General features: G+C 36.0%; 1 protein-coding gene across 1 annotated transcript in view; it reads left to right on the top strand.

The window, feature by feature from the left end:
• The window catches only part of kcnh3 (potassium voltage-gated channel, subfamily H (eag-related), member 3), a 125,049-nt gene that overhangs the window by 64,859 nt on the left and 46,413 nt on the right, over nt 1–13,777 (top strand). Inside the window, exon 2 of the mRNA XM_051906193.1 lies at nt 8,835–9,068. Coding sequence (XP_051762153.1) covers nt 8,835–9,068 — 234 coding nt within the window. The remainder of the gene's footprint in view (nt 1–8,834; nt 9,069–13,777) is intronic.

The following is a 13,777-nucleotide window of genomic DNA, read 5'->3' as shown; positions in this document are numbered from 1 at the left end:
AAAACACTTGCGTCGCACCTGGCGCTGCATTGCGCTGGGTGCATGATAGGGCCCTTAATATATAAATTAGTGTGCATGCATGCTTAGTAATTGAGACCCATTGTTTTGTACTTTTTTTTTTGAATAATGGGTTCAAAGGATGTGCCCTTATAAAACATGTATACAAGCGCGCACACACACACACACACACACACACACACACACACACACACACACACACACACACACAGCACTTAAATAGTGGAAAGTTGGTTAAATTCAGTTCCAGTCTAAACTGAGAACTGGAGCTACCATGACCTTGTTCTCTGTACCTGATTCACTAACCAACACAAGACACAAATTCACGCTCTACACTCTACCATGAAATAGTTAATTATTTATGTAAGTCACTTGGAAGTCTTGTTATTTTATTCATCAAGGTCCCTGTGGCTCTTTTGCCCTGTAGCAAGATGTCTGCTTAGCAGAGTCTGTTTACACAAAGCATTTCCAAGATCTGAGATCTCTTCTTGCTTATCTACTCTTTTGTACTGAAGTATCCAGAAACATTGCTGTACTGTAACTTTATTCTTCAGCCATTGCAACTAATGCAAATGTAAATTGCTTCATATCTTAATTACTATTTCATTCTCATTCATAGCATTAGAAAATGAAATCTGCTCAAGCATTACATTATTCCGAGTCACTAAGAATAACAAAACAGTCCATAATATTCCAGTTTCTTCAGTTCAACATAAGAGCTTTTAAAAGTAGGATTTGATACATTACTTGTGTTCATAAGTATACTTGAATGGTCTTACTTACCTTGAGATTACATGATGACTTTCATCAAGCCCACTGTAATTAGAATAGCAGAGTATCGGATATAATTTGTTTTCAGAGACTTCCTCCATCACTCCTCCCCTCAGATCATAAATCGAGGCTTCATAGATGAAAGTTTATGGCAAATGCATAAAAGTAAAAACATCTCATGAAGAAGCAGTTCACTTAGATGCTCTGCAGTACTTGTCCATTTTGCTTGCTGTTTTTGCAACCTGTCATAAAGATTAATGCAACTTTCATCATGTTAGGGCCTGGGACTCCCCAGTCTAGTTGGCTATTCAAAAGTGAAAATTTATATAATCTTGTCATTACCTGAAATAACATTTTTGAAAAAGTTATTTGATGCCTAAGCATAGCCCCCAGGCCAAGTGCAAAGAGCAAAGTATTAGCGTGTTGATAAAGCAAAGCTTTTCATCTAAAATTCAGGGGGAATTGAAAGAATTTTGTAAAATTAATAAAGTCTACGAGGGAGAAAAGCCACAGGCAAGCCAGCAGAGATAAAGAAGTCATTAAAAAGCAGTCAATGTGAAACCATACAGAGCAAACAGCAGTATCTGCTAGCTGTTATGCTAATGCTTCTATAATGAGCAACTAGCATGTTACATTGTCAGCTTTAGTTTTATTCTGTTGTTTATGGGAATAACTGCAATATTTCTGTTACGCTTTATTTTGTTCCTACAGCATAAAGCTGACAGAGTGTGAAGGGTGCAACTTCGTGCCTGTAAGAGGAATGTGTGTGTGCTGAGAAACAAGATTGTGCTTGTGATGTTAGCGAATAGAAAAATATTAGCATTTTCAACCTCAGGGGCCTGCTTACAACTGTAGAAGTGTTAAGTATATTTTTATATTATAATCTATGTTTATTTTATATATCTAACTGAGCTAAACATATGCTGGAAAATGGGCTTACAAAATATATTACTAAATAAACGCATAAAACATATATATATATATATATATATATATATATATATATAATATATTAATATATATTTATATTTATTCACTTTTTAGCCTGTGGACATGAGAAATATTTTCATAGCAAGTGAATCATAAAAAATGTCTCCATTTGCACACCACTTCATCTTATTTCTTCCTAGAAGAAACAAATGACATTAAAGAAATCTCACGTTATTTTATTTATTTTTTGTTGCATGAGGCACTTTGACTGAGCTGACAATAAAAAACAATAAAAACTAGTGAACTATTGTACATTATGCAACCATTATAATTTTTAATTTGTAAAACAAACTCATTAAACAATAAACTTTGGCAATATATCTTGTCGAGCCATAAAAAGACAAACATTAGTGCTTTACAACCATGTGTGTGCAGCGTTTGAAGAGTTAGATAATTGAAAAAGTTGTGTGCAATTCATAGTTCAGATTAGTGGTTCAGCGTCAAGTTATCTCATTAAAAAGATATATAGGGAAAAAAAAGGAAAGATGAAAAAAGACAGACGTAGTGAACTGGAACAGAAGTATTGTCAAAACATTAATTTCAGCCTCTTTTCCATTACTTGAATAATGTTGTGTCAGCGAGAGAGAGAGAGAGAGAGAGAGAGAGAGTGTAGTGGATTAATGCAATTTAGTCATCATGGTGACATCATCTCCTGGGAACAATCAAATCTGAAATTTGACAATAAAAGTAAACAAAATCTTCAGATTGTCTTGTAAACAAGATTTCTAACATTTATTTTCCCATCAGTTGTGTCATAGATCTATCTATTTAACCACAGAGAGATTTGCAAACCACTTTAGGTGAGAGTGTTTTGTCCGTCTCAGGGGTCCTGCATTAATCACCCTCAGCTTTTATTTTACATTGGTAATGTTTCATCACAGCAACAGCAAGTACATCTAATAAAACTCATACGGAAGCACTTCTTAGTGGGATTCGCTTCATTCATTACAGAGTAACAAGAATAAACAGGAAGTTGCAGCCTGAAGACAGGCCTTTAGCAGAGAAAACATGAGATATATATATAAATTTAACAATGCAGACATGGCTCTGCTCATGTACACAACACAGTAACACTTCACTGTTCAATCATTAAAGGCACAATCTGTATTTTTCGCCTCTAGGGGTCACTAACCTCTTCAAAACAATAACAAATGCGTAGATTGATGACGCAGTGAAGAGCGTGGAATCATGGAACTTGTCGTCATGCCGATTGATCTAATAATGTTTATGGGGAAATAATGTTTATGGATGAGTGAATGCATTCATGTTTTTAACATGACCATGATATGAAGCAGGGCATGGCGGAGAATTGCAGGCGCGATTGCTAATGAGAGACAGATATCAGTGCCACACGCAAGTCCCGGGGGATATAAATGAGGACATTTCATTCTACCGAACTACTCACAAAGCTGAAATCAGTAGCGTGTTTACCCACCACGCAAAGCACGCAATTGCGTGGGGGGCCCCCGCGATTTCTCCCAATGGGGATCCCCTCAGTGGTGTAGTCTTCGTGATACGCAGGTATATGCCTTATACCCACTAGGAAAGGTCAAGGATTTCCGTATGTCCACTTAAAAAGCGCGAGGATACGGATTTGGCGCTCTTTGATGTGTCGTGACAGCTCGCTGTAACCTCAGTTCTAGAGAAGCGGCAGCCTGACGCACACGTGAACTGATCCTCTCCTCCGCTTTAATACCAGTTACAACGTGAAATAAACATGAATGAACACCTAAAGGTATGTTAAAAGATACAGAACAACTTACCAAAATCCATTTCATGTCTCGTGTAATCGCTTACTCAGTGTTCAGCCGTGAAAAGACGGTAATAAAAATGTTAGTAAACAAACAAACGTAACGTCACATTTACCTCAGAACAAACATATTCAGTGAACATAAACTCCTCTAGAGAGGAGCATTTAGCTTAATATATGCACCATATTACATATTAATTATAATTTTTAATGTTCTTTTAATAGCCTATGCATGTTTGAATAAATCCATAAAGTTGACAGCCACCATTTAAATGTTTATATTTAAAAAAAAAAAAAAAAAAAAAAAAAATTGGTTCATTTAACCTTCAATATTAATGTAGTAGCCTACCAACTGATTCCCATTATACAGCATTAGTTGAGATTTTTTTTTCTTGAGAAAATTTGCCATCTACTCTAGCCTACCTGATATACAGTATATCCAAAATAACTGATATTGACTTGAATTGCAAGCTTGTGAATTGAAATGCATAACTATGATGAAAGACTGGCAGGAAATGGTGCAAAATATCCAAGGGTGATATTGTGACATACTGATAAGCCTCATCTTTCCATTATTGTTAATAATAGTTGCAACTTGCACTCTTAAATGTGCATTGAAAATTGCCAGCTGATAAAACCTATGATCCAGGGACCATATTCATATAATATCTAAGGCTAAATGTACATCTTAACTGGCTGAGTTAGATGGTGATTGACACTAAATAGTAGAAAATCAGTCCAGTCTCTCCAGCAGTAAATGTCGTTGGCTGTTAAAGTCTTGTGTTGCTTATAATAAATTGACATGTTGATAACACACACATAAGCATTGTTTCAGAATGCTCTCAGTTACATGTAGCTTAGATCAGATGCATACTATGCATTAGTGTGGTGGTGCTTATGGGGTGTCGCTATGGGACGGGAGTATGAGGCTGGGAGGAAAAAAAGGAAAAAAATCACAGTATACTCACTACAGACCCCTCAAATCCCCCCCACCCCCTTTCGCAGTGGCCTCCTCCCGGAGATTTGCTTAGGGCCCCCAATAACCTAAACACGCCACTGGCTGAAATACTTCTCATACAGGTCAGTTTATTTTATTTGAATTAAAATTGTGAAGTAACGCAGCGCTTTCACTTGGTCTAACGTTACACTATCATACTAAACTGCATTTGAGTGTGTTGAAAGTTGTATGTTATTCAATGTATTAGTTTGTTAGCTGTATGAGAACAGTAAGCTAGATCAACATTAGAATATCATACTGATGATATTCTAACATTTCATCGTGTTGAGCTATATAACATTGATTCGTCTTATGTACAGTTGCTTACCTGTCTAATAACGTGCATGAGCGGCATCTCTGTCAAGTCGAAGTTTGTCGCAAAGCTCTCACCATCTCGAAATGCACGCCGATATTGATCCTCGTTTTATTTCTCCTTTTGTCCTAAAGTTTGCTTGACATGGTCCATAATGTTTGAATAAAACAACAACAGCGTGCCGCTAGACGTTACGCAGCTGTCCACGTCTGTTGCCATGGTTACTATGCAGTACAAGCGGAAATCAGGGATAATGCAGATATTACGTCATTGATAAGTGACAAGGGACGGGCACTATTTTTAAATTGTGAATTTCTCTGAATTTACAAATTCTTGGAAGCATTTAGGATAATGTGAGTATACAATTGAATGAAATATATAACACTGTGCAATTGGTTTTTGGATATTTTAATATAAAATTTTACATATTGTGTAATGAATAACTAACATGAACAAATGAGCAATGCAATATTTCCATTCTAATAAGTACTATTAAAGGTGGACTCAGTATTATTTCAAATACACTGTTTGGAAGTTAGTCGGGCGATACCAACAACAAACGTGTAACCAATCAGCATTAGGGGGTGTATGACGGTTGAGGAGAGAGAATGAGCAAGAGGGAGATTTGAAAATAAGAAAAAAAAACAAAAAAAAAAAAACTGCAGAATGAGAGATGGGACACAATACAAAAGAGCTCAAAAGAATATCACTGAAGGTTTATGACTGAGCAAGCGTTTTAGGACCCGCATTTATATTAGAAAAGCTTTCCAGCACTGGAGAGACATAAGTGGGAAGACCTGAAAACAGATGTGGAGGCTGCTTTGATTCCTTATCATGTAAGTAACACTGGGTTTTAATTGTCTGGAGCTGCTGTTCTGTTGGCGATTAACAACAAACTCTTGTTTGTATTTAATCTTGTGTACTGTACGTTCATTTTTTGTGCTACCTTGTCGTTCGTTCATCATCTGTGCTTTATTTTTCGTGAAGCATTTTGTTGCTCGTCAGCTGTGATAAACAGACATCCACTCGTATTGTGTGTGTAACAGCGGCCAGATAGTGAGAGTTTTGCAGTTAAACTACTGCACACTGATGGCCGCTAGAGAATGAGGTGTTTAGTGTCATTGATAGTGCATTCGCCTTGCATGCCAGCAGTGATTGGGCCGGGGTTCGGGACTGACTCGGAGCGGGGTGGTTAGTATTGGAGTGTGAGTTTTGAAAGTGGAGCAATGAAGAGAGGGGTGGGTTTGTTTGGGTTGATTTCAAATATCAAGTGTTCAACAATGAATTTGAGAAATCGCATACAGCACCTTTAACTAACAAGAAACTCTGATTAACAAATTAATAAGTAATAGCGCTCAGTTAGATGCAGTGGTTCACTATTAGCTACTTAGTAACTACTATTTTTTTCATACCTCACAGAGGACTACTATAGGTTCATAATTAATGTGAATAATGCATAATGTATTATTAATTCTAAAGTGACAGTAAAGTATTACCAAATCCTTCATAAGGAATTACTAATTATTTGAAACCATATTATAAAATGAAAAGCATGGTAACTCTCAAGTAATGTCTGAAGTCATTGTAAGCTTTTGAGTTTTTTTTTTTTTTTAAGGTTTTGGATGGTAATCACTTGTGTTAATACATCATTCTAAAGGAATTACTAATTATTTGGAACAGTATTCTAAAGGGAAGATCATGGTAACCCACTAGTAATGACTCAAGTATTACCAAATCCACCAGAAGGAATTACTATCCAAAACCTTCCAAAAAAGTATCCAAAAAGTATCCAAAAAAGCTCAAAAGCTTACTATGACTTCAGTCATTACTAGAGAGTTATCATGCTTTTCACTTTAGAATACTGTTCCAAATCAGAATTTCTTGTTAGTTAATAGTAATTACTAGAATGTTAATATTGCATTAATCATTTGTTCATTAATGATGGAACAGTATTCTAAAGAAACTGTTCAGTTTATCAACTCAACCATCTGAGATATCAGCCTGATAGGTGTCTTTTTCATTTGTATTGGCAATCAGTGAGATTTGTTGTACATTATCCTGCCTATTACACGGCTACCCCTAATAAGTATACATAGACATAAAAAAGAAATTATTTTATAATTAATTGTAACAGTATTACAGTACTAAAATCCTCAAAGGTTATTTTCACTTATGAGATGCAAGAGTGGACAGTACTGGAGACCGTAGCGCCGGTTTCAGTTACCCGGAAGAGTGGACTGATACACAGCGCTGTAATATCTAAAGAAATATCAGACTGCTGGATGGTGTGATTGACTAATCAGAATCGAGTAGTCAGTGCTGTGTAGTAATGAAATAATACATCACTTTTCTTGTCCTCTCCTCTCTTTCTTCACATCCTGGCTTCTGCTGACTTCTTTGTGCTCTTGTCTTGAAGATGTGATTGGTAGCTTTTCTCTCCCATTCCATCCACTTTATTATACCTCGAAAATGAACCTGCAGCTCACTGCTCCATTTTAAATACCAGTCGTGGATAAATCTGCTCCTGTTCACAACCCTGTGAAATATTAAACACATAGAGTGAGAGGGAGAGGGGCGCCCACCAGCCAATGGATCAATATTTGCACCTCGGCGTTAAGCAATAAATATTCGATTAGTGAGAATATGATTATGACTTCTTAGCTCTAAGGGATGATTTAATGACTGCTGATATATTAAGGCAGCACATTCCATTCTTTTTGTCATGCATAATCTCTCAATTTTTCATCTTTCTTTTATCTTTTTTGTTGATAAAAAGCCATGCTTTAGAATACATGCAGTCTAAAGTCAATGCATGTTTGTGCTTGCACTGGGTTTATAAGGGAAGTGTGTGGAATAATACTGGGCTTTTAGATTCAGTGCTTGTTCTTGTTTCATCATTCACACTTTCAGATTTGAATCGTGTTATTTTGGTTCTGCTCGCCTTTTTCTGCTGTTTAAAAAAAAAATCTCAGAATTGCAAAATGAATTTCATTATGAACACTGCCGCCTGTAAATATAATAAAATAAAGAGGGATGATAAGTGGAATTTCATCCAATGTAGGAAATTGTTATGAAAAACAGTAATGCAAAGTAGTTCAGTAAATCTGAATATATATATATATACAAACAAATAAATGGCAAATCAAAACAAATCTTTTTTTTAAGATATAGCAAAAACACTTTCTAAGGAGAAACATTGTATGGAAAAGCGATTAACTGTTTAAAATGAAGACAACGTGTTTGGACACTTTCTGGTTTAAAAGTGAGGTTAGATCTGAGAAAATGTTTAGTATAACATTTGTTCTATAGCCTACTTCATATACAGTATTAAGAGCAATACAGCATAAATATCAAACATAGAGTGTACAAACACACCATACATTGACTTGTGCAGTTATAATAATATATATTGTAAAACATTACATATACTGTAAAACTATATGTATATATATATATATATATATATATATATATATATATTTATTTATATGGCTGGTTACCTCCTGTCACATTGATTGAGGTATTTATCAAATAGTCTGAGGGGGAACTTAGAGCGAACTTAGTCGAATCTCAAGCTTGAACTCTTCCATTAAGGTCAAGATATATCTACCCGTACCACTCCGAAAAATTAGATGAACATGAGAACATAACTACTCCTGTGTAGAGCAAGAGGAGGTGCATCGGGATAGGGAGGCCTTGCACTGTCTGATGGCAGCAGACAAAACAGATTCCCAGTAGGCTTGTGGAAAATGTTTAAAGGTGCCTTTAAAGCATTGTTGAGAAGATGTGCAAATTGTTCAGGCCCCCAGTCAGTCTGGGATGAGTGTGCTAACTGAGCTGGAGAAAATATCGCTAGCACAAGGGAATTCTGTTAACTCGCATTATTTTTCTATCACTGCATATTAATACTTTGAGTGTTGAAACTCAAAGAACTTTGTTGAATTTCTTATGAGCAGACTTTTATCTCTTTCTCTTTGTTGTTTTTCCCCTCACAGACAGTAACTTTGTGCTGGGGAATGCACAGGTCCAGTCTCTTTATCCCATTGTGTACTGTTCTGATGGCTTCTGTGAACTCACTGGCTATGCCCGGGCAGAACTGATGCAGAAGAGCTGTGCGTGTCATTTCCTGTATGGGCCGGAGACCAGTGATAGGTTGATGGCACAGATCCAGGGAGCACTGGACGAAAGGCGGGAGTTTAAGACAGAGCTGGTCTTCTACAAAAAAGGAGGTAGGAGTCACATAGTTAAATACATGCCTTGGTCACACTTTATATTAGGTGTCTTTAACTACTATGTACTAACATTAAAATTATTCATTTGTTACAATGCACTTATTGTGTACATGTTTTTACATTGTACTTACATTTTAAAAATACCTGCATGTAATTACAGCTGTAATTAATTTTGGTAATTACAAATATTATTACACTGTTGAGCCTAACCTTACCCGTATCCCACCTCAATAGCAGCAAAAGTGTTTTGCAATACAATATAACAATAAGTACATTGTACTTATTTTGATGTAAGTACATAGTAGTTAAGGACACCTAATATAAAACGTGACCCATGTCTTTGTCTCCAGCACCAAAAGCAAATGTCCAGCAAATCATCCCAATTCCCATAACATCTATCCTAAGTAGCCTGCAAAATTAGGATTAGTCCATCCCAATTTCCCAAAACATAGTTTGTTTATTTATAAATTTACATTAATAATAATAATTTATATTATCAATAATTAAATTATCAATTATTATTATTATTATTATTGAGTTACATTTAGACCTAAATGTGACCTGCATTCAGAAAGGAGGTTAAAGCAATTAAAGGGTTAGTTCACCCAAAAATGAAAATAATGTCATTTTATTACTCACCCTTATGTCGTTCTACACTCGTAAGGCCTTCATTCATCTTCGGAACACAAATTAAGATATTTTTGATAAAATCCGATGGCTCAGTGAGGCCTGCATTCACAGCAATGACATTTCCTCTCTCAAGATCCATAAAGGTACTAAAAACATATTTAAAACAGTTCATGCGAGTTCAGTAGTTCTACCTTAATATTATAAAGCGACTAGAATATATTTGTGCGCCAAAAAAACCCAAAATAATGACTTTTCAACAATATAGTGATGGGCCGATTTCGAAACACTGCTTCGGAGCTTTACGATTCGAATCAGTGACTCGGAGCGCCAAAGTCACGTGATTTCAGCAGTTTAGCCATTTGATAAAAGATCCAAATCACTGATTCGATTCGTAAAGCTCCGAAGCAGTGTTTTGAAATCGGCCCATCACTGTATTGTTGAAAAGTCATTATTTTGTTTTTTTGGCACACAAAAATATTCTTGACGCTTTGTAATATTAAGGTAGAACTACTGTACTCGCATGAACTGTTTTAAATATGTTTTGAGTACCTTTATGGATCTTGAGAGAGGAAATGTCATTGCTTTGAATGCAGGCCTCACTGAGCCATCAGATTTAATCAAAAATATCTTAATTTGTGTTCCAAAGATGAATGAAGGCCTTACGGGTGTAGAACGACATGAGGGTGAGTAATAAATTACATTATTTTCATTTTTGGGTGAACTAACCCTTTAAATCACTACAGGTACACTGTGGATGAGGACACCAAATCAAGCCAAACTCTAAAATCAATTAATCAGAAATTAATTTTGTATGTGCTGACTTGATTAGAGTGATACAGCAGGCATAGCTGCAGGCAAGAAAGAAATGAATTAACACAAAGGGGTGAGAAACAGTGATTGAGGGATAAAAATAAAAGAACAGAAGCAAGCTATGTACTGAATAAGATATTTTAAATTTAATCAACCCAGTATTTTCTTCAGATCTTGAAACAATGGATTATTATATGGCTCTCTGGAATAGTTTGTTAAATTGGTCAATTCTGCTGTTACATCTTGTATAATTGACTGTAACGAAAATGATTTTCAACATAGCTATGTTAGATTCTCTTCACTGTCTAATAAAAACAAAATTTCACCTCAAATCGATATTTCATGTGCATTTAGTCAAGTAGCAGTGTAATAAGTAAGATAATGTGAGTATGTACTGTACATTATCCCTTACTTATTGATCAACATTTAGACAATTTGATTATGATTTGGGAGTGCTAGACATTTTTATGGATAATAAAATGGATGTAAAAATCGAATAAATGCAACCTGATCTTATAATCAAGTGATCTGAAAGGAAAACACATTTACAATGGCTCACTTTAGGAGTAATCTTGAGCTCATCCCTCACAGTAGATGACTAAAACAAATACCATTTCAGTCCAGACAATCCATTTATTTGAACAAATTGACTTTAAATGCCTGCCTCGTTCTGTAACGTGTGTCTGGAGCAGCTGAGCATAGATTATGATAACATTATAATTTAACAGCTGTCTTTTCTCTCCCTCACTGACTTCCCCGAAAATAACACAATATGCCTTTAAACCAGCCTTGGATAAACAATGGCTCAGAGATGTTTCATGTTGAACATGATACACAGAAAGAGCACAGCGTGTCGTATAGTTAATTCCATCCACGTTTTTACCCACCTGCGGTCAAGAGAACACGATTCCATCCGTGTACCAGGAGACCACTGTGAATTGCCATGAACATACAGCGTAGATCTCTCTGTCAAACCCTATCAGACACCAGAAGAGGTAGGGACAATCTAGCAGACATTTTTAGCAAAATGTTTTCCGAACACAGCACGTTGACAACCGATTTCTCTCCCGATTCACTTCAATTTAACATTCGTGCAACATGCATCAGGGGAAATTTGCCCCCAATTCAGTGCCCAAATTCAGAGAGCACGCTGTGAGAGCGGTGTTGAGTCCAATTCATTCATTTGGCTGGTTTGTAAGAGATACTCAGGAGCTGTTTGTTGCCTTCTTAAAGAGAATAGGTGCATTCTATCCAGTTGATAGGGGTTGATTGTGGATTGTCTGAACAAGCCACTGCAGTCCCATGCAGCACTCCGAATTTCCTTTGTACATCAGTCCCAACAACAATTCTGTCACTGAGGCAAATGACTTCTATATGCTGTGGTACTCACAAAACACAACCTCTCATGGCCTGCAGGTTCAGGTTGAACTTGTACATGGTTCAAAGGGAATAGAAGATCATAGTTGCAAGACTGCTGTAAACTCCCTCTGTTGCACAACTGCCATTTTGCATTGAGACAGTGTCAATCTTCTGTGGGATGAAGAGCTCAACAGACTGTCAAACGCACATTCAATTATCACTTTGAAATAACTAAATAAAACATAAAATATACCAAATAAAAAGACAATCATACAATGAAGACTCAAAAAGAAGTCATTTTACAGTGTTGAAATAACTGGATAGAATTAAAATGTCTTAAGTATAGCATTTAAAGGACTGCTTTGTAAATGTTTTTTGTTAATTAAATATCCATTATATTAAGCAGTTTAACAATGTTTTGGGCAGTGTTGGGGATCGATGCTATACGAACTTAAAGGAATAGTTTATTCACCCACATGCTATGCTATCCCAGATGCGTATGACTTTCTTTTTTAGAACAGCAAAGATTTTTAGAAAATACCTCAGCTCTGTAGGTTCATACAATGCAAGAGAATGGTTACCAAAAAGCACCTAAAAGGGCAGCATAAGAGTAATTCTCATGAATCCTGTGGTTTAAACAATGCATTCTCAAGCGATTTAATCAGGTTGGAGTTAAAAAAAAAAAAAAAAAGTAAATTTTTAAAGAGGGTTCAGTCTGATTTGGTGAACTGGTTACTAAGAAGTATATATAGTAAGCAAGTAAGCAACTTGTAACTCGGCAACACTGTAAAAAATATATCTGTAAAATAACGGGAAAAGTACTGGCAGCTCATACACTATCCAGTAATTTTACAAACATTTCCGTTAACCCTAAAACACAACTCAATGAAGTGCGAAATTCTAAATACAGGTAAAACACCTATAAAAAATAAATATGAAATATGAAGTGAAGCTATGATTTCAAAGTAGCTTCCCCAACACTGGTTTTGGGTGGTTAGAAATTCCTACACATGTAATTCACAAGAAACCCTTAATAGTTCGGTTCTTGCTGTAATAAACTGCTAAATTGAATGTGAAACCCTGTTGTGTTTTATTTTTGTGTATTATAATTTGTGTTTGTTTCGCTATACACCGAAGTCAAAATTGCCATTTAATTGCAAGCTGTGGGCAGCTTAAATTCAAAACCATTTTTAAAAACAGCAATAAATAATGCACAGTTGCTTTAAGATACAGTGGTAGTTAATTTAGCTCTTATGTGAGGTTTAAGAACGATCGCTGACCCTTTAGGCCAATAATCATCATAGCAACCTTGCATCCATTGTACAGTCAAACTACTAGCTGTTTAATCATTCATTGTTTATTTTAGCTGTTCACCACATGTGGCACAAATCAATATATTGTATTTATCTATGGTCAGTGGCACATGCTTTATTCATAAGGTTGGTATGTTGCCATTTTTAGGCGTTAAGTGCTTTGTTTGGAACGTATTGCTCATTGTATTAAATGGTCTATGGTCTCTGAATGCTGGTTAAATGAAATGTATTCTTTTTTTATTGAAATTTACTTCTCTTGACTCAAGCTGTGCCTAATGAAAGGGCTTGGTGATTCACACACACAAACACACAGAACTGTGTATCATTAGGGACTCCAACCTCCAGCCAAGCATGTTCTACCTCTTTCTTTCCGTTTCCCTCTGTCTCGATTTAATGAGGCATGATATGATGCTGTGGCATAATGTTGAGCAGCTGCAGAACGTTGGAGAACCTGCAGAAGGCATTCATGTCTGCACACAAACACAGACACACAAGAGTGAATTCTGAGCTCAGCAGTCAAGACGTGCTCACCTGTCAAAAGACTAAAAACCTAGACTAAAAAGCAGCACATGGATGGATTGACAAACATCAGTT

The sequence above is a fragment of the Ctenopharyngodon idella genome, chromosome 9 (assembly GCF_019924925.1).
Source record: "Ctenopharyngodon idella isolate HZGC_01 chromosome 9, HZGC01, whole genome shotgun sequence".
Taxonomy (NCBI): domain Eukaryota; kingdom Metazoa; phylum Chordata; class Actinopteri; order Cypriniformes; family Xenocyprididae; genus Ctenopharyngodon; species Ctenopharyngodon idella.
This window is presented reverse-complemented; position numbering and strand designations above follow the sequence as displayed.